This window comes from Crocodylus siamensis, chromosome 3 (genome assembly GCF_052110815.1).
Source record: "Crocodylus siamensis isolate JL-2025a chromosome 3, ASM5211081v1, whole genome shotgun sequence".
In the NCBI taxonomy this organism is placed as follows: domain Eukaryota; kingdom Metazoa; phylum Chordata; order Crocodylia; family Crocodylidae; genus Crocodylus; species Crocodylus siamensis.
Window position 1 is genome coordinate 165,001,037 of NC_143397.1, and position 21,492 is coordinate 165,022,528.

The 21,492-nt window shown below is 41.6% G+C and overlaps 1 protein-coding gene across 7 annotated transcripts; it reads left to right on the forward strand.

Annotated features, from left to right (window-relative positions):
- Window positions 1–206: 206 nt before the first annotated feature.
- Window positions 207–21,432, forward strand: MPPE1 (metallophosphoesterase 1). Of its 7 annotated transcripts, none has more exons than XM_090039658.1 (11): window positions 207–826; window positions 2,200–2,274; window positions 4,440–4,576; window positions 8,553–8,658; window positions 9,690–9,793; window positions 11,383–11,463; window positions 14,491–14,599; window positions 16,791–16,862; window positions 16,951–17,073; window positions 17,856–17,996; window positions 19,298–21,432. In XM_090039658.1, exons 2-11 carry the CDS (start codon window positions 2,251–2,253, stop codon window positions 19,472–19,474), a joined length of 1,074 nt encoding a protein of 357 aa, XP_089895784.1. In that variant the 5' UTR covers window positions 207–826; window positions 2,200–2,250; the 3' UTR covers window positions 19,475–21,432. The 7 variants fall into 7 exon arrangements, with proteins under 7 accessions (XP_089895784.1, XP_089895787.1, XP_089895782.1 ...); XM_090039661.1 differs by having other exon boundaries at window positions 207–729; XM_090039656.1 differs by having other exon boundaries at window positions 209–729; window positions 2,197–2,274; window positions 4,200–4,576.
- Window positions 21,433–21,492: the final 60 nt, after the last annotated feature.

Consider the following 21,492-nt stretch of genomic DNA (forward strand, 5'->3'; position numbering starts at 1 on the left):
TTTTGGTCCCTGATTCCTGCTAATTGCTGTGTGTTATCGAACAGTTCTGTTGTTACCAGGCTCCAAGCATGCTACGTGTTGTACTGGGAATCACTACTATACCTACAGTTCCATACAATCTGGCTTTTTTTTAGTTTAAAAGGAGTGCAGCAGTGAGAAAACATGAGGGGAGAATAGCCAACCAGAATTAATCTGTGATTAACCAATGACAGACCTTCATAGACCAAAGGCTAAAACAACCAATCCAGATCAGTATTTCAGTTGGCCAATAGCAAGAGATGTCTTGTAGCCTTCTTGTCGGTACCAAACCTGCTTGGCTCTGTCTGTCACAGTCTTTTGCAAGCAGGCGAGGGAAGGCAGAAGTCATTTCTGACATCCTGCCGGTTTGCAGCGCAGCTCCTTCAGTACCAGCAGCAAAAGCACCAAGCCAGGGACATCCAGGGAGGATTTTTATCTTCCTTACTCTTCTTGGGTGGTTTTCTGCTGATACTGGTGATCTTTTTAAATGGTTTTTCCACTGCATTTTCTTTCCTGGTCCACCTTGGCTTTCAGCATTCAGAGGGATGTTCTAAATGACTGAAGATTTTTGTTTTTTCAGCACCGTTTGGTAGCTCAGTGTCTGTATGGATAGATCCTCAGTTGAGTTGGAGAAATCACTTAATGGAGAGCAACTATTGAAAAGCAGCTGAACGTTGGGAATGAATTTGCTTTATTTTTCTGTATCCTAGTGTAAGTTAAGGATGTACTGACGTTTATTATTCAGTTGAGTGCTACTTTGCTGGGAGAGCAGAACGTTGCCGAAATCTACGTCAGGTATCTGAAGGAGGTACAGTTTGCCCACAAATCACTTGATTTCATTAACAGGCTTGGAGAACAGGAAAACTAAATTTGATTCTTTGATAGAAGAACTTTTTCCTAAGGGAAGGTTATTAATACTTCACCATCATGGAATTTCTAGTTCCCTCCCCTGAAACAGCTGGCCTCAGTCTGTTCCAGATGCAGTACTGGAGTAAGTGGATCATTGCTTTGCTCCATTGCGCTCCTGTTAAATTGCAGTTCTCATAGCAGAATTGGAGAATGGTGCATAACAATGCAGCTGCATCATAGTATAGCTGCTATCCTGTGGGTATTTGCAAGATGAGATGACTATTATTTGTGTGGCAAAGGATAAAGTTTTAGCAAAAGTGACTAATACAGGAACAGAAGATATTTATGATTTGCCTGTGTTTGCGTGAGTTTACTGCCATATGAAATAGGATTGTAGAAATTGTTGGGTTGTTTTTTTTTTCTGCTCGCAGGTTAGCACTAGTCAGACAACCAGTATACAAAGGCTGGTTTTGTTTAACTGCTGCTTTCTCTGGTGCTTTGTCATTTAGCTAGCACAGGGATGGGCAAAATGTGGCCGAGGGGCTGGATGCGGCCAGCCAGGCCACTCTATCTGGCCCGTGGGGCTCCTAAAAAATGTAGAAAATTAATATTTAGCTGCCCCTGGCTGCCTGTCATGTGGCCCTTGATGGCTTGCCAAAACTCAGTAGGCAGCCCTTTGCCCAAAATAAATGCCTGCCCCTGAGCTAGCAGTTTCTGCATTTGGAGGCTCTTGCCCCTGCATTGGGTCCTGTGCTCTTCTAAAACAGCTGCTAATATATTGACTAGCATATATTTTGTAGCATGTGCCTCTGCTTTGCAAATATTCACTTCTAGTCAAGTTGTGGAGGCCAGCATTTTAAAAAGTGTCTGCTAATTTTGAGTGGTCTAACTTGTGGTCATCTAACTCCAGATATTTAGGGTATGTGTCTCTCCCACCCCCTTCTTCCCTCCCATTTTGAGGCTACTGATTACCCAGAATTCCAGGTTGATGGCTATGGATGTTTTGATTGAGCATCCAAAATTGAAGGCTTTCAAAACTATTGGGCACCTAGTGAGTGAAACACTTCTTATCTGTTAAAATGAATAACTTTGCCTATTTGCAGCTTACAAAGTGTTTAGATGTGTGGAGAGCAATGCTTAGTACTTAACAGCTTTCATTGCATTTTATCATCAGACCACAGGAAAGCAAATCAAGTTTCATTCTTCTGTTTTTAAAAGATTACAGATTTCCCTTTAATACCTCTTCAAATCTGCATTAAAATAAGTGTTGAAACAATGCCACTTCCCGCTTCTGATAAGCATGGCTCTTAACTAGCTGTCTTTTAAAAGCAGGTTCAGCCATGCTGTGTCGTCTTCTAACTGAACTCCAGAGAGAGGCTGCACATGGAGTATCCATTTTGCTCTAAGGTAAATCTAGTGACTCAGCTGTCCCTTAAGGCTTTTTTGTGCACAAAACAGTTTTTTTGCACAAGGCTATGGAAGAAGTAGTATTGTGAAAGCCCTGTTTCTACTTTAACTACGAGTAAGGATTGTTCCTTGATATCCAGGAAGACCTTTACTTCCAACAACAGTAAAAAGAGAAACCTGTGATAGATGCTGCCAACTTTTGTCAGGATGGAGACTTTTGTGTTAAGTTTTAATGTTGTTTGAAACTATCATGAATTCTCCAAAAGAAAAGAGCTTTGTTTCACTAAGACCTTCATATCGCTCTAATTTCCCCTTTGAAAGCTGAGGCTCTAGTCACATGCTAGTCCTGGAAGCCTCCAGTAGATTTGCTCAGGAGCATTGTCAGAATTTTTTTCTTTTTGCGGGGAAGCTTTCATGCAGCACTTCAATGAAGTCACTGTCCTTTAAATTGGGATAGTTACATTAGGTGACCACTAGAAAAGTTACACATGACCTAGTGCATGCGCTACTGTCCTCTTTGCCTACTACAGTGTCTCCAGGTCAAACTCTCATCATTCATGTCTTTAGAGACATCATTTTTAGAGATATTTGAACTATTGTTAAATTAGCTAGCTAAAAGATACTGGTAGCAATTTATGGTAGTATAGCGCTCAGTGTGAACTATTTCATCCTGCTGAGAATTGCAACTTGGCATTTGGGCTAGGGACAGACATTACACACAAACTGGTTTAAGTGATCAGAAACTGGTTTAAACCTGTGACAGAGCAGATGTTCAGTACACACAAACCAGTTTGAGAATGACTGACTGAAACTGGTTTGAGATAAACCTGGTTGAATGTACTATTAGACTTAACTGATTTGGCTCAAACCGGTTTATGCAATGTCTGTGCCAGACCCCTTGCTGATTTAAGATAAACCAGACACCTCCAGCATGCTTTCTGGGTTGGGCAAGGCGCTTTGTTCCACAGCAGACCTGGCCCCTCCCCTCTGCTCCCTGGCTGGAGCTCTGGTAGAGACTGCAAACACACCAGGGTCTGCCTGGCTTCCCTCTGCCCTATCCCTACTTCGCTGCTCACTGCTTAAGCAGGGATCCTCCCTCCCCCACCCATCTCTCACAGCACAGCCCACAGCCCCATGGCACATGGTATACTAGCTAATGCTGAGAGGTGTCTCTGTGTGTGTCTCTCCAATATCACTGGGACAGGCAGACCCACAGTGTCTGTTTAGGGCTATTTGGAGCTAATCAACATGTAAGCTGTTTAAGAAGAGTGTGAACTAATGGAGAGAACCTATTGTTTGGCTGATGAGGTGATAATCACTGTTATCAGTCCCCTGCTGGCTTGCTTGCTTATCAGTTTGCTTCAGGGAGAGGGAGAATGAAAAGCTCCGTATCATCAACAGATGCATGCATGCACTGCACAGACCCCCTTCCCTCAGAGTGCTAGCAGGGGGTTGTGGTCTGGCAACACTCCTCCCCCTTGAGCAGCCAGTGGGGAAAAGCCTGGGACCATGCAAGCAGATCCCCCTAATCAAAGCATCCTGCTGGGGCCTGGCCATGCCCACCCAGGCTCAGCATTGTGGAGGGGAAGGCTGCTCTAGTACCCCTCTACCCTCACCTTCTAGCCTGAGCCACTGCAGGCATGTGCCTGAATTTCCTCCATCCAGAGAGGATGTTTGTCCAGTTACAAACCAGTTCAGTCTAGCGAGGTTAGACTAACCAGCAAAGATTGAATTGATTCAGGCTTTTCGAATGTCTGTCCCTAGCCTTGAAGTTTAAGTCTTTAGTGTCAGAGCTTCAAAGCTTTTAAAATGCAGACAGTTAATTTTTTTTGGCTTGGTATTTGGCTTCACATCTTGTAAAATAAGCTGTGCTTGGCTAGTGCCTGGAACCCAGGCCTTGTGAATACTTTATATTTCTTTTGCAGGTATTTTGTAGTACTGTGAAGACCTCTGATTGGACCTGCACATTTCTAGCTGTGTGACAAGTTCTTCCCATTGGAGAATTACTTCCATAGGCTACTTTAGCAATGTTGAGATTCAGCTCGGGCATGGTGAAGAATCTTCCTTTGAAGAAGAGAGTTTGTTTTCTTCTGATGCTTGTGTGTCTTGCCTGCTCAGTGTTAATCTTTTGTGAATTTTTAATTTATTACGTAATGATATTTCAGTGTTATTGGCCAGAAGTGAAAACTGACACACTTAAGGGCAGCAGTCAGACTTCAGCTTCTGTTTTGAAGGCAATGTTTTTATCTGATACCCACCTGCTTGGTGAAATCAAAGGACACTGGCTGGACAAATTAAGAAGGTAATCATTGAATTCAGGAACAAGCTGCAACCAATTTATGTACTTTTAATAGTATCCATATACAACAAGTACTAAATACTGCAATGGTGGCAAATTAGCTTGACTGGCTATGAGTTCTTATTTGAATTTGGGATGGAGAGAACAAAATAATTTTGCAGGATTAAGGAATTCAGTTTATTTAGTCAGTGCAGCATCTGACAGATTTCACATAGCGAAAATTGTCACAAGCTTCTGAGTACCTTGCTTGGATCTGGGAGTCTTTTTTTTTTTTTTTTTCCAGATCATAGTAATACTTCATAAATGATAGAGTGCTTTTCAGAAATGTGCTGTTCAACATCCCTGTTTTTTAAGTCCCCTATATTACTGTTGGACAGTGAGCCAATGGCAGAATGAGGAATAAAATCTAGATCTCCCAGTCCTGAACCTAATCCACAAAGCCATGTTTGTTCTTCATGTTAATTCAAAGAGAAGCAGAAGGAAAGTGCTTATTCTGTTCTGACATGAGGTATAGGACTGTGGAGATGGAATTTGAGTAATGCTCAGGACTATTCTTTTCTTTTAAGTAAAATCATTGTATCAAAAGCTAAGAGTTGAGGAAGGAGAGATTGAAACTTGACATTGAAGGAGTTTCTCTTGATTTATTTCCCTGAGACAGAGTAAAACCTTCTAGCTGTAACTTTCCTTTTTGTGTAACCCTGCATTGACTAGATACAAAAATGCTTGTTTCTATTTTATGACACCAATGGGGGAAAATTTTATGGGTCATTAAGGCATCACATGAAACTTGTAGTTATCCTCAGAATCGGTAACTGCTGAGAGATCAAGCTATTGCTGAACTATCAGCTTGTAATAGTATGTATGTAGGATAGTATTCATTTTATGTAGCAGTGTAAATTTAGTGTATTTCTGTCAAATTCAGTGGTGTTCCAGTTGCAGAATAATAGAAGGTGGCCTTTTCTGAGTTGCAACAGGACCCTGGTTCACATCATTTCAGAGCAACACCTACTCAAGTAAGATGCATCCCTAGGTGCCCTAATACAGGAAAGGTTTAAAACAGTGGTATGACCTTGCATAGAGCACAGCCACAGTACTTTGGCCTATCCTTGGTTTATGAATGCAAGCCGATACCTTTTAAAACAATGTTATGTCATTTTTTGTTGTTAGCAAAAAGGACTTCCTGCATTTGAGGTACCATGCAGTTAATATATCATTTAAATGATTTGTAATGCTGTTTCATTAGCCAGAGAGGAGACTTGGTTAGCAATTTGAAAGGTTGCTGAAGGAACAAAAACATTATTGCGTATATGAGTATCAGCATTCTACTAACAATCTATTATATATAATCTTTAAAATAATCCCTTAAAATGAGCTGAAGATTTAGCTTCATCAGCACTTTATGCATGGAATGTCATGAACGGGCAGTGTGTGTTTTTGGTGGGGTGGGAAGGGGGAAGCTCACATATTGGACTTTAAGGATTAAATCTTACTCACAGTTAGACATCTAAATGCTATGTGCCCAAACATAGCTATGTAAGTAGCATTTTTAGTACTCAATATGATTTTAGTTCCTATTTCCATCTACAGCTATGTTTTCCCTTCTGAAGATGCTTAGAAGGCTCCACTCTGGCTACATCTGCTCTGTGGCAGTCCTGCTAGTTAGGCATGTAATGTTACATAAAACTCTGAAGGTGGGGCTGGAAAAATCCCACAACTAACAACTGAATGGTGACTGGGAAGAGGATGGACTTCTCAGCCAGCCAGAAGGGGTTTGACCTACACCTGTTTCCCAGCAAAATGCTTCAACTACCAGGCTATGAACTAGGGAATACCCAGAGCATTTTCTAGCCCTCTTCTAAAGGCTGGCACACTAGGTACCTAAGTAGAAGATATGCAAGTCCCAGAGGAGAGCAAGCAAGAAGGAATGTGACTCTGTGATGGGCATAGCAATAGAAGGGAGCAAGACTTGGGTTCTGTGCTCTGTGGAGTGGACAAAATTTATCCTCCAGCTGTTTTATTTTAGGCAGTGATTATTGAAAGATGCAGAAAAGCCTTTGAGAGAGGGACAGGGCCAAATCCAGGGCTTGCTCCCTTCCATTGCTGTTTCCATCTCACTAAACTGCATTCCTGGCTTGCTCTTCTCTTAGCCCCTCTTGGTTGTCTGTGTTGGAAAGTAGGAGATGCAATTCCAAACCATTTATGGGTCTGGGGAACCTGGAATCTGAGCATGTATCCTAGCTGCTAGAGCTAGGGCTGTTCAACTTCTAAGTGACTGGGGGCCATACTGTATCAACGGGGGCTATGGCATCCCTGGGCCATGTGGGCAAGGCCCCTTCTGCCTGCAGTGCACCATGCAACCACATGGGTGCCCCATTCACCGTTGCATCACACACCCACACAGCCCCAGGCTCATCCTCTGCTCTTTTCACTGTGCCTCATTGCATCTCCCCACTCTGGGGATAGGCATGGAAATCGGAAGTAAGAGGAGGGAGAGCCCAGAGACTCCAGCTGCTGTTGCAGCTGGGACAATGGGGGAAGAGGGGACCAGGCATAACCCTTGTGGGCTGCATGAGGTCAAGGGCTGCCAGTTGGACAGTCCTACACTAAACTTTTGGGCTAGAGGGTCATCATCCTTTTCCACCATCACATTCACTGTCCACTTGCTAATTGTGATTTTGCTCTGGTTTCAGCTTCAAGTACTTAAATATAGTTCTGCGTCACCTTGCGCAGGATGGCACATATGTGTCCATAGGGGAGGCTTTGCTGCGTGCTTGGACAGAGAAGCAGTGCTGTGCAGGTAGAAATAGATCTAAAATATCCATAATGCCAAAAGCGACACACATTCAGTTGCACTTGAGCATGTAAATGGGCCCCTAGGATTTATGTTTAGCTAGGTGTCATGTAGGGGTGCACCGATAAAGATTATTTTGGCTGATACTGATGACCTATTATTAATGAACCATATTGGTTGATACTGATTCGATTGCTGATATGCAGCCTGGCAGGTTGGACAGCAGCATCTGGCTGGTAAGTCTGTTGGGGGGAAGGGGTGGTGGGGGCGGATTGAGGCCCCTGTGGTGAGGGAGGGAGTAGGGATGGGGCAGGTGCTGCCCAGTCAGGATGGGACAGGGGGATGAAGCCTGCTGCTACACGCACCCCTAGGAGAGCCATGGGGGGCGTGTGCCCCTGGATCTGTGTGTGGGGCAAAGGTGGGCTGCTGCTGTGGACTGGGGGCAGAGCCAGCGCTGGGCTCTTCCCAGTGGGGGTGGCTGTGCTTGGAGTAGGTGGTGGTGGTGCTGGGAGGGGGAGGTATGGGGGAGCTGCAGCCACCCCACTTTGCCTTAGGCCCCACTTCTAGTGCTGTTGCCACCCACCCTGAGTGCAGCCCTGGCTCAGCCCCTCTGCCAGGAAGAGTCCAGTGCCATCCCTAGCCAACAGCCCCTGCCCCAGCCCCACTTCGTGCCTCACTCTGAGGGCCTCACAGATTCACAGAAGTTTAGGGCTGGAAGGGACCTTGTGAGATCATCGGGGCCACCCTTCCTGCTCTGGGCAGGAAAGACTGCTGGGGTCAAATAACTCCAGCAAGGTGTGCATCCAGTCTTGCTTTTGAAGATCTCCAGGGTAGGAGCCTCGATCTGCCCCCCACAAAATGCCCCTTCCCCTCTGCAGATTTACCAGCCAGATACTGCTTTTCAAGTTGCCGGGCTGGCTGTATACATGCTGTGTACATTCATTTATTGGTGAAATTATTGGCCACATCAGCCAAAAAAAGCCAATTGCTGATCATGTAAATTTTCCTTTTATTGGTGCTGATATGATATGGAGCAATGTATCGGTGTACCTCTAGTGTCATGGTAAGTCTTGTAGGTGTCTGCCTTACCTTATAAGTGTCTGCCTTGTCTTCCTGTCAGGTCAGACTTTGTATATTCAAAGTAGCAGGAAGTTAGAGGCATATATTGACAAGAACTTTTCTCTGTAGGGAGTGGCAAATGGAGAGAGCCTTCCAAACTGCCCTGTTACTGCAGCCAGATGTTGTTTTTATTCTGGGTGATGTCTTTGATGAAGGGAAGTGGAGCCGTTCACAGGTAAGAGGGCCACATCTGCTTGATGAGCTAATAAAGAAGCAATTGGGTTTCTATGAAGGGGTTGACTCACAGAGATGAGCAAAGTGGGACTAGTGTAAATGGAAGATTATCCTTAAGCCCAATTTATAGTTCTGTATTATGGGCTGGAAGGTCTTCTGTGATGTGATCCTGGCACTACAAGGCTGTTGTGGCCCAGTCTGAATGGGGGTGACACATAGCCATTAAGTACTAAATTTTCTCTCTTGCTTTGAGGGAGTTTAGACCCCTGGCACTTTGATTACATGGTTAAGAGGGTATGGGGTGTGCACAGAGAATGGGCATGCCTCTGGGGCACAGGATTAAGTGTGATCCTTATTGTACATATGAAGCACTAAAACAGAAAAGGGGATCAGGTGGGTTTACTCCTGCTAATAGGAAGTACTATTTTACTGGCACAGTCCTCTTCCTACTGATGTCCTGCACTACCAAAAAGGTAAAATTCAAGACCACAACATATTTATAAAGCTTTGTGGCCAGTTCCTAAGACGCCAGACAGGATATTAGTATGAAAATGGTGGGCAGCAATTGAAACTTAAATAGCAAATGATTAATTTATTCAGCCTTTTTTAGTGTACAGGAGACAATTGGCATTTGGAATCTGAAGAAGTGCATTATCCAGAATGTGCAAAAATTTCTTGCTAGAGAATTTTGCAAACAATAATATAGACCTGTGTATTAATGCCCACCTATGCAGTTTGATCTACTGCTGGCTGGTCACAAAGTTCTATGTCTTTACTGTGTTTTAAAGCCAGTTTTCACTCTTTGCAAGAGCAGTTGGCATGCTAGCACCTCTTTTAATGAACCCATCTTGTCAATCTGAAATCTGGTGATTCTCCCCAAGTTTGGGGAGGAGTTTTGTCTTTTGTCTTTTCTATAGTCCAGGCTCCTAAAACATGAACGTCTCTCAGGGTCTATTAACCAATGTGACACCACACAAGTAAGCTTTTTCATAGTTCTCATCAGCACCACCAATTTCTGCAATTTTCCTGCAGGCTTGGGCAGATGATGTCAGGAGATTTCAGAGGATGTTTCGACATCCAGCTCAAACTGAGCTTGTGGTTATTGTTGGCAACCATGACATTGGCTTTCATTATGAGTAAGTATTTCAGTGAGACAGAAATGCCAGGGTCTAAATAGTAATTCCTGTGATTTGCATATGATTCAAACCCTTGCAAATTTTGTAGAGCAGGGGTGGGCAAAATAGCCTGCATGCCAGATCTGTCCCACCAGGCCATTCTATCTGGACTGCGGGACCCCTAAAAACTTTAGAAAATATTTATCTGCTCCTGGTTGCCTGTCAAAGACAACGAGCCACGGGCAGTAGGACCCAGGGGGAGCCGGCGGCAGGAGCCCAGCCCTGCCCACACCCCATCCCCATCCATTTACTTGCCCTGCCCTGCTCCAGCACCACATGGTTCCTGGCTGTATTGCCAGATTAGGATCATGGGGCTGCGCTAGTATGGGGGGGCGGGAATGTAGGGAAGAACTCTGTATGTCTGTGTGTGTTCACAGGGCGAGTCCAACATGCACACCCCATCGTACGCATATACCCACACTTCCCTTGCACTGTTCACATGCAGACCCTCACACCCACATCCCCCCCCACAGCCCCCCACAAACCCCATACCCACCCACACTCCACATATCCACACATACACCTACAGCTCCCTCACCCCACAGACACACCCCTCATGCCTATCCACCCCCACACCTGAAATACCCACACACCCACAGCCCCCCACAAACCTATACTCTCCCAATATACAAGAGTAAGACTTCATTTTAAGCTATTGTATACAATCACCTCTGTGTACACTACAGAAACATGTAAACCAGGACAAAAATATGTTTTGAAATCAAATTAATGAATGATTTAGGTGTTCACTTTTTAGAATATCAATTGGTATTTTTCTGGTTCCAAGATGGCAAAACACCTTGCTGAAAGGAGTACTTCTGGGGGCATGGGGAGGGACTTGTGGTGGCAAAGGTCAGGGTTTAGGGGGTGGGATTTCCAGTCCCAAGATGGTGACCGGGCTGGGGGGCCACTTGTCAAGGGGTGGAGCTATCCATATGGCTCTTGACAGCTTGCCAAAACCCGGTTAAGCGGCCCTTCACCCAAAATAATTGCCTGCCCCTGATCTAGAATGTTTTCAAGTGTGGATTAAGCCAGGCTTTCACTTTAGAAGTCAGATCTTTGGGCTGGGTGGTGGAATGCCTTATGAAAGTGCCTTCATGCTCACTGTATGCTTTCCTGCTCATGCTACTATTCTCTTCAGAGCCAGTATGGCTGTGGTGGCACAACAGACTCAGCACTGCTCTAACACATGTTGAACTGCAGCAGCGCAATAGATCCCTATAGATAGGGGTCCTAGAGATAGAGGGGTATTCCCTTTTCCTTGTTATTTCTGCAGCAGGGAGGATGAGTTGCATGAGTGGCCTCTACCTGCTGTATTTACAGGAGGGGGTGAGTGTACACTGCAGTAAGACTCTGAAGCCTGAGTATAGTGGCAAAGCAGCAGAATCTGAGCCTTAAGGTATAATCTGGACACTGGAGAAGTAAGTTGCTTACTGCATTTGTAAACCAATGTAAAAGGCAGTTTTCAGTGTATTATGCCAAGGTTTTGAGTATCACAGTTTTGTGTGTTTGTTTTTTTTTGTTTGTTTTTGTTTTTTAACAAAATGCAGAATGACCACTTACAAGTTGAAACGATTTGAAAAAGTCTTCAACTTCACCTCAGAAATTATAGTAACCCGGAAAGGAGTCAAGTAAGGCTACTTTGTGCTAACATTCAGACCCTCTTAGTTCTTTTTTATTTTGCTAAACCCTTTTTTCCTGTTATTGTGAACAGTTATTGTTTACCCATAAATGTGATCTCGGAGAGCATAGAGGGAACTATTACAACAGACTCAGATTTGTGTCTTTTTACTTTCATCCACTGGTTGCAAGTGTTAAATGCAGTCTATGATTGAGCTAAATTGTTCATTGTTTAAATACCAGCATTTACCATTGGTAGAAAATCCTCCCTTTTATTATCAAAGCTCAGCCCTTGTTTGTGGACTCTGGCAACGTAACACCTATCCTGCAGTCCATATGCATGGGAATGATTTAACTGGGATCACTTCAGGATTTGCCTCTAAGCAAGCCCCCATACATTGTAGGAGAGAATAAGCTTTTAATATCAGTTGGAGAAACCTTTTGAGGGTCCAGTAAATAAACTGTTGATTTTACATTTATTTAGCATGTCTCGCTGGCTTATCTACTCCAGTGAGACAGGAACACTGCCTCTGCTAAAAGGCATATTGTCAAACTCTGTACTCCTCCCTGCCTGCCCTGCTCCACCCCCGCCCCACAGTTAAATATTTTGACTGTTGACTATTTGTCATGCGTTCTTCCAATTTCTAATTCTGCCCAGGAAGAATAACAAAAATACAAATTGCAATACAAGTACAAATAAAAACGGACTTAATTTTTTAAACATTAAACGTTCTAAGCAGGCTTGGAACTGATGTGCCAGGGGTTCCCAAACTGGTATGCATACACCTGGGTGTGGACATCTCTGGTGGATATGCGGGAGAAATTATGTAATGGAAGATTTAATTTTCATTAGAACACTAATTGGCGTTAAAGCACATTTATACACACACTTTTTGGTCCTGCAACATGCCAGAAATCTGCCAATAAACTGAGTCTGCTCCACTTGCAAGCCGACATGCACTGCATTGCATTGCGTGCAGTTGTATAACTGGCAAAATGTACGTGAGCATGTAGAAAATGGCGGTGATGTGCTTTTAAACTAAAGCACCTTTTATGTATTTTAGTTCAAAAGCATACCGCCACTATTTTCTCAGCACTGAGGTGCATTTTGCTGCTTATACAACTGCAAGCCTCACAGTGCCGTGTGCTTTTCAGAGTGCCCAGTGCTGCGATGCTTGCTTGTATAAAAATGCCTTAAGGGGTTAAAATATAAAACATATGCTGGTAGGGGTACACAGGCAGCTGGTAAATCTGGAAGGGGTTAAAAAACAAAAAATTTGGGGAACCTCTGTGTTATACCATTCAGGGAAAAAAAATACTGGGAGTGTCTACATGTGCATTAATGCGCTTTAGTTAATGCACATTTAATTTAGTATCTGCCATTGTGAGGTACTAGGAAAATGTGCATTAGCCTATTTTAATGCACATTAACTAAATAGCACATTTTTAGTGATGCTTTAATGCACACTAAAATAGGCTAATGCACACATTAAAGTGCACGTGTAGACACGCCCACTGAGTATAATACAGGCCAGTGCAGTACAACTTCTTGTAAAGCAGGTCTGGTGCTACACATGCATGTATAGTAGTTAACTTGGAAAATAGTTATGAAATAAGAAATGGCTCTATGCTGCCCTTACTAAAATAGTACAGCGATTTACTTACAGTACACTGCAGCTTGTATGTGTAATACCATACTGACTAACTGCTTACTGATACAAACTATGCTATTAAATAGACTTCAGGAAGATTCACATGCAGAAAACAGGTGCAAACTATACAGCTTACTTGATGAAAAATATTGGTTGGGATTTAAACTAATCTGCTATATTCCAGTAACCTTTGCATGATGAATGTAGCTCATTTATGCATGTAACAGACTTAATCACAAAATTGCTTCTCTTTTGTGGTTAATCAGAATACACCCTTCTCTGTTGGCTGTTTGCATGTAAGAGAATAGCTGTTTATGCTTGCGATGGGGGTAACAGGGTAGCAGCAAGAGAAGATTAATTTAGAATCTAAAAGAAAAGTACAGTTAAGTGGCTGCAGATGAAGCAGGGTGTGGAAGCTGTTCTTGAAACCCAAAGTTTGACTAGAAAGGCATCTCTTTAGGTGTAAAACAAAATAGTTGGAACAGTGGCTCTCAAAAGCACTATAGCAGTGGTTCTTAAACTTTTTTTTTGTGGACCACTTGAAAATTGCTGAGGGTCTCAGCAGACCACTTAAACTTTTTTTTCCTACAAATCAAAGTACACAACTCATATTTTAATCTCGGTAGTTTTACTTTACAAGTAGAGATATTCTTGATTGTTCCGTAACCTTTCTGTGGGCCGCCTGAATGGAGCTCATGGACCAGTGGTGGCCTGCGGACCACGGTTGGAGAACCTCTGCACTATAGCTCTGCCTTCATTTTGCTAAGAGGCACTTATTGAACAAATAAAATTTGCAGTGGCTTGACTTTCCCTCAGAATTCCATGTTATCAGCTTTTGCACTGCAAACAAAGTATATTTTAAACTCTTGTTACAATTTTGAATGATATTTTGCCAATTAGATCTATGAAAACAAGTGATCATGTAGAGCAGTGGTAGCTGATGCACACCACAGGGCAGGCCAGGTCTGCATAGTGTGTATCTTTTCAGGGGTAATGCAATCCCTTCAAAACTGTGTAATAAGTTTGTTGCATGGGAAAATTACTATGTGGGAACCTGCTTTGTGTCTGCTTTTTCAGTTTTAAGCCTAGCAGTCCTTTTTTTAATGCAGATTGGGTTCTGTGCCACCTAGTGGCCAGATGTTGTAATAGCACTTTCTGTGGGCAGTTAGCTTTGGAGGGTTGTTGGTTGTCTCTGCTCCACAGTAATTGGGACACGTCTGCACCATAACTATGTGAGCTGAGAACAGCCATTACTGGATTCAGACCGTATGTTTTGACTTTAATGTATGCAACTTGTGAACACATCAAAAGATGGTACCTTGTTGTGCCACTAATGCATAGTTACCACACAGTTTTCTCTCCCTCTCTCTCCTCCCACCTTCTCAGTTTTGTGCTGGTGAACAGTGTTGCTCTGGAGGGTGATGGCTGCACCATCTGCAGTTTAGCAGAGGCAAAGCTCATGGAGCTTTCTCATAAATTGAATTGCTCCCAGCAGGTAAGTGTTTACTAAGTGGTTGCTACCTAAAACAGTTCATTGTGGTAACTGAAGTATTGGTGCTATGGTCCTAGTATACAGGTTCTTCTCTGAAAAATCTGTCTCCAACCCTCCTGTCACTAGAACCCTTCTTTCTATCCTGTTGTTCAGACATCATCTTGCAGATCACACTTGTATGTATTCCATAGTCTCTACTCACAATGCTCCCATAACCACCTTCTCTTTCACGAAATCACTTAAACTTCCTATATACAGGGTGGATAAAAATGAACTATTAAAAAAAAAAATGGATATATTTAAATCAGATTTTTTTTCACTTAATCATATTTTTTGGTTAAGATTTTTTTTCAAAGTAACTTCTATAAAGATGGTTTTAATTTAAGATATGTTAAAGCTCAAAGGTATCACATGGAATAGGGATTATAACTTTTAATTATATACTATTTGAGACAATATATTTATGTCACCTTTTTTAGAAAAGTTTATCTTTCTATAATCCCAGGCCATGGATTATATTGGAGGCCCAGTCTTATGGGGTTCCCAGAGGCTTCTCAATAGAATAGGAAAGATTAAAGAAAACCACTCTACCCAGTGGGACTCCATGCTGCATCTAAGAGCCCATTAAGTATCTCTGTGATGCTTAGTTTCAGTTCTCAAACTGTGGATTTGTGTCTCCAGAGTAGGCACACAAGGTTCATTGGGTAGATGTGATATCCTTTATTAGACCAACTAAATAGTTGGAGAAATTGGTCTTTGCAAGCTTTGGGGCACAAATGCCCTTCTTCAGGCACAGGGAGAGTTTGTTGTCTCCAGAGATAACATCCTTGTTAACACCAGTATATGGAGATGAGAGATAACAGACCTGATTACCTACACATCAGCCCTATTATCAGCCCTAACTCTGCAAGTTTGTGTATACACAGTCAAGGCCTTACCTTTCTCTAAAAGTGCAGTTTCAAGAAGTTAAATGAATAAAGGATATCAAACAGGAATGCACTTCTTATAGAAACCAGTGATTAAATTAAAGCTTCCTGACCAGTGATTTAAATCGTGACTCAAATTGATTGGATTTAAATCAAATCCACCCTGCCCATATAGGGTCTCTGCTTCTTCCTTCAGAATGACAGGTGTCCCTTTGATTCCATCAAATTTTCTAGCTTCCTTTTAGCTATAATGAAATTCTGATTTCAGTTACCATGTCTTCATTAAACCACGTTACCTTGATTCTTCCTTGAGTGCTGGCCAGATATAATGAAGGCAGTTTGACGTAACAGATGTGCAGTCAGGAAACACAGATCCTATTTCTGGCTTTACCATTGATGACCTGTACAAGTTTTGGTGAGTCACTTCATTTTGCAGAGCATTTAAAGATCTTTGGATAAAGTTGTTATGCATCATTTCATGAATAGGCATCTTTTCAGTCTACCATCTCCTGTTCAGCTTTCCTCAAATGTATTCTTTTTAAATATTCCTCCCTGATATAACAGGTTATCTTGAGGTTCTACCATTGACACTTTTAGCTCTATTTCCATAAAAAAACTGCTTGTCTTGTGTAAGAAGAGTATTAACAACAAGCTCTAAATCCTCCGTCTTTTCAACAAAAAATGTCTATTTGCTTTGCCTTAATCCAGTCCCTGAACTTCTTATCCTGGGTTATGGACCAAGCTGACTCCCATTGGAGCCAGGATCTTCATGCATACTTTGTTTTCTTGCTAGACTACAATTGTCTTCTCAGGCCCATAACAAATTTCTGTGGTTCAGCATATACAGTAAAATGTTGCTATTAGATTCTCATATTATACAGAAGATATAAACCATACTCATGCCATCCTTAAAATTCCCCTAGTACTTCATTCTAGTTCTGAATTGGCCTTATTTTTCAGAGACATTTTAAGCTTTGTTCATTCAGTACCATCTATTCTTCCACCACTCTGGATGGACATCTTTTATTTGGAGAAGATTTCATTTACTGTTTTACCTATTCTCTGATTGCATTTCATCATACAGCTTTTCTCCCTTCTTTTTAGTTCTTAAAATTCCTTCCCCTAATTTTTAAACTCCTAACTCTGTAAGAGGCCACATAGCAGTTTCCATGAGATACTGTACTGAAGTAGTTTCTATGATCTGAGGTTCTTCCTCTTACTGCTGAGACATGAAAAACATAAGTTGTCTGGCTTGATTTTATTTGCAGGAACAGGAGCATTCCAACAAAAGGTGCAGAGAGATGGAACAGCTTCCTGCTTCGCAACCAATCCTTTTACAGGTTTGTTGGGGATGTAAAGATGTGTATCTGGTAACACTGTCAAAGACTTCTGTTAGCTAATAACTGCTCTTATCTGAATCCCTGCAAGCATTACCCTCTTTATAGGAGGAGTGACTCTGAATGCACTGGAGAAGATTCTGCCCCTCCTGAGGAGAAGAACATCCCGTTTAAACAAAAGTATGATGTACTTTCTCAAGAAGCTTCACAAAAGGTTTGATAATTTAGCAACTTTATTTAATATCACATAACTTTACATCTCTTCTTGAAATCTTTTAATTATTTATATCATATTGGAAAGAGCGAATGCTAGCTGAGACAAGCTGAACACAGCTCTTCCTGATTAGTGAGGCTTTGCAGACTCTGTGGTAGAAGTGCTGCCTAAGGACCACCAGAGTCTGTCTTGGCACCACTATTGTGCCACATATAGGTCCAGGCACTGAGTCTGCTATAGTAACATTCTTTAGTGTAGCATTTTATACTCTATGTAAAGTTTGAGAGTATACAGGTAATCCATTTTTGGTAGGACTAATAAGTCAGTGATCTTCTCCAACACACTCTAAGCATTATCTTCACTGAATTAATTACCATAAAAAGTGCAAACAAAACATCCTAATGAATTCAATGGGCAGCATATGGTTCCTACAGTAGAAATGTATGTGCTCAAGTTTTGCAGTGCAGTTCTCCTCCTGGACAAGAAAGCAGCATTCCTCTTTTTGAAAGCAAGAGTTATGTGGTGCCAGTGACATGATACTAGGCTTTGCACAAGTTCTAATGCATAGGATGGCCAAATGAAGCAACCCTTTTAATAAAATGTTACAAAAACCCACAAAACAGTTTGAGACCAGGGAAATAGGAGGATTCTGCAAAAACGTCAGCGCAAAGACACTATTTGGAATCCCATCAGAAGAAAAAGTAGGTATTAAGTTATGTCGCTATTTAAAAAATGCATTTAAACATTGTTTACAGTTTTTTCTTTAACTGTTTCCAATATAGCTGATATGGTGGTTTCATCCCCGCTTGATTCTGAGTGGCCATACCCACAGTGCCTGTGAAGTACTGCATGATGGGAAAATTCTAGAAGTCAGTGTCCCATCATTCAGTTGGAGGAATAGAAACAACCCTAGTTTCATCATGGTATGTTTTAATATTTTTTTTGTCAGCTTGCTATTCAGAGATAGTTATCTATTTTTTTAACTAATGCCACTGATCAAAAAAAAAAAAAGAGCCGACTCCTTCAAACACCCAATACTTTTTATAGTCTGCATCCACTTTATAAAACATAGCAGTGGGGGCTGCACAATCTGTGTAGCATACAAGTGATACTGCTTGATCTGTACACAGGTACAAGCATGTAGGAATGTTTTTATAAAGAGGGAGCAGTGTAAACTATTGACTTGCAGAAATCATCAGTATTATGTACTGAACAGTAGAGAGACTAATTTTTCTTGGTTGATTTATCAACTACGAAAGCAAGACCATCTGCCTCCAGTTGTTGTATGGTGGTCTTGCCTTTTCAAGCTCGCCCATTAATCACTTTATGCAGGGCAAACTCTTGTCTTCTGGCAAAAATCTGTCTCCATGTCCCCAGTTCACATGTCTTACAGAACGTTGGTTATGCTCCAGTAGATAGTTCTAATGCTCACTATATTTTTATCATTGATATTACTAAGAACTGATTTCCCAGTTTTAAGATGCTCCAAGTATTTGACAAGCTCTCTTTTAAAATAGAGAATCCACAATCTGCCCATTCACTTCACAGCATGGTAAGTCTCATTACTGAATCTTGCTGCTCTTGGGTGAGACTTTCTTTATCCATTGAATACCCAAGCCTCCTCAAACTGTATATTCTTTCTCTTTTTTTGTATGATTCTTTTGCTAAGAAGTTCTACTTTTAACACCTGCTGCCTATTAATTTTTTTCTGAGAAAGTATGCAGCTTGATGGCAGCTAATCTCTGCAGCATGTCAGAGGTGTATGATTATACTGCAAAAAATATTCTCCACTCAGGCTGGACTAATCCAAATGAGCTAATTTGAATTAAAGTACCAGTGAAAACTATGGATTTTTGAGTCTGGTTACCACCTGAAGTTCAAGTTCAATCCCTTCTATAAACTTGAGTCTGAGTTCCCAACTCAAGCTCAAAATCCAAGTTAGACATCACCCCCCACTATTTTAATGTTAACCAATTTTGATTAGGAAACCTGAGTTAACACTACACTTAGTTTGCAGTGCAGACTTCCTTACCCTACTGCACTCTAGGGTGTGGACAGACTACAGGGGAATGGCAGAAGGCATTTGTGCTATGAAGCTGGGTCAGGTCCTGCCACCCAAGGTAGAACTTAACATGATAGCTTTCCCATTGTGTCTGATTTAAAACCAGCGAACTAAACCTGTGCCCAGCCTTGTAAGAGCAACTTGAGTCTGTTTCTTTTTCAGGGTAGCATAACACCAACTGACTTCTCCCTCCAGAAGTGCTTCCTTCCATTTGAGAGCAGAGTTTTTACTATATACTGTGCAGCTGGAGCTCTGCTTGTGGTCCTCCTACTAGCTCATTTTCTCATGCCATCTTTTTATTTTGCTCAGTGTTTAATCAGTAAGCATAAAGCAGTATGAAGAGCCAAACACCTGCAGTCAGTCACTGATACCAAAGCTGAGAACAGTCAAACATCAGAACTATATTCATGCCAGCAAATGACCTAATTTGATTGCTAGTCCAAAGGCAGGTTGCATTCACACATACCATAGAAGTCCTATACAGTTGATATGACTACTACAGGATAAATAATTAACTGAAATTGTTTCATGCTGTACAAAAATACTGTATTCTACAATCAAATGAGTCCTTTTCTGCTATATTTTTTGTATCAAATATGTATATTAAAAGTTTAACTGTACATTATGTAAATATTACAGCCTCATCACTTGACTGCACTTGTGTCCTACCCTAGTAGAGGCTTAGGCTTGCAAACTGGAACACTTCTGTATATTTTATTGCTGCATGCCCTTCTTGTGTGAGACTCTGTTAATGTCAGCAGGAGCTAGATAAATCAGCATTAAGAGATGCAGATTTCCTTAATGTTTATAGGATGTCGTGGGCAAGACTGTCATTTGGGAGAAGAAATCCACTAGTCCCTGATGCATTAAAGTCAGATGTTGATGATTGCAACCTGCAGCTCTTGTCTACCAGACAGTTAGTGTCAAATATCCCAACCCTCCGAAGTCCAGTTTGCCAAGTGTCAGAAGTGTCAAAACACACTTCGAACCTGCTATAAAAATTAGGGTGACACCTCTCAAACTGCTGTCTTTAAAAAGATGTGCTATGGTAATTGTAAAAATGAAGGCCCTGTTGCATCCCAGAGATCTGTGTGGAGAGGGTCCCTTCATTTGCCAGTCTTCCCCAGGAAGGGAGGTCAGACACCACTGTATTAACAGTTACCTATGTCTTGGTCCTGGATTACGTGTCCCTGCAAGATTCCAAAATAGTTACTAAAGGAGGTTACATTAACTTTACTGTAGAACTACCTTCAAGACGGAATCTCCCTTTTTAATGGGGTTATGCAGAAACCCCAACAGCATGGCCACAGTGGGCCTCAGAGCTGGTGAAGTCAGAGGGCCTCCAAATGGTTGGCAGTAGGTAGATGGCAAAGACCTAGAGGCTAGAGTCCCTGCTTGTTTCAGCATGGGGGAAGAGGGAACAAAATCCCATTTTAACCAGAAGGAAAACTGTTTTTTGCATTGGGAAGTTTCCTTCTGATGTCTTCGCAGAAGAAGGGAGCTCTAGCCTAACATGTTACTTTTTAAGTCCTACCTGCTTCGCTTATTCTTAGAAAAAAATGCTAGTTTGTTGATGGGGAGGATTTGATAGGGAAAGCAAGAGAATTTCTGTGTCCAGTTATTCCTATTACTAACTACCCTCTGCCTTTCACTTTCTGGGAAACAATGAGAACTCTGGAGCAGACAGATATAAAAATATCTACAGCCCAGTAGTAATTTCATGGCAAGGGGTAGAAACTATGGAAGGGTCTTAGTACAGTGTCTGTGATTTAGTATTGAAACAATTCCATTTTAAAATAGAACCAATTACTGAATTTTCTCTACAGTCTAATGATAAGTGAAAAAAGACTGAGTTTACAAATAGTAAGTCATGCCTCCATTATAAAAATTTGCTTCATAGTGTTTGGCTGAAAACACTTCAGAGATCAATTTGTCCTTAATTAAAACAAAGAGTGGAGACAATCCAAGGAGTGATAAAACAATGTCTGAAGTAATGTAGGCTAACACTTTTCTCTATGTTTCTGTTATTGCAACTGTAATTTTAGACATTTGTACAGGTTATCTTGGACACAGGAAAAGTATATACTCACAGACACAAAACACCCATGTATAAAATATAAAGCAGTGTTATAGTTACTAAAAAGGACATGCCTTATTGCTACAGCAATTCTTGCTTTTTGTATATTGTACTGTACCACAACTTGTTTTGAGAATGTCATTTGCATAAATTATTCAAGTTTGAGAAATATTCACACATTTTGATTCTACAATATTTAAAATAAAACAATTTTCTAATGTGTCTCTTTATTAAAAGAGAAATAAAAATGTCATCTTGTAATTCTCTTAGGCCAGACACA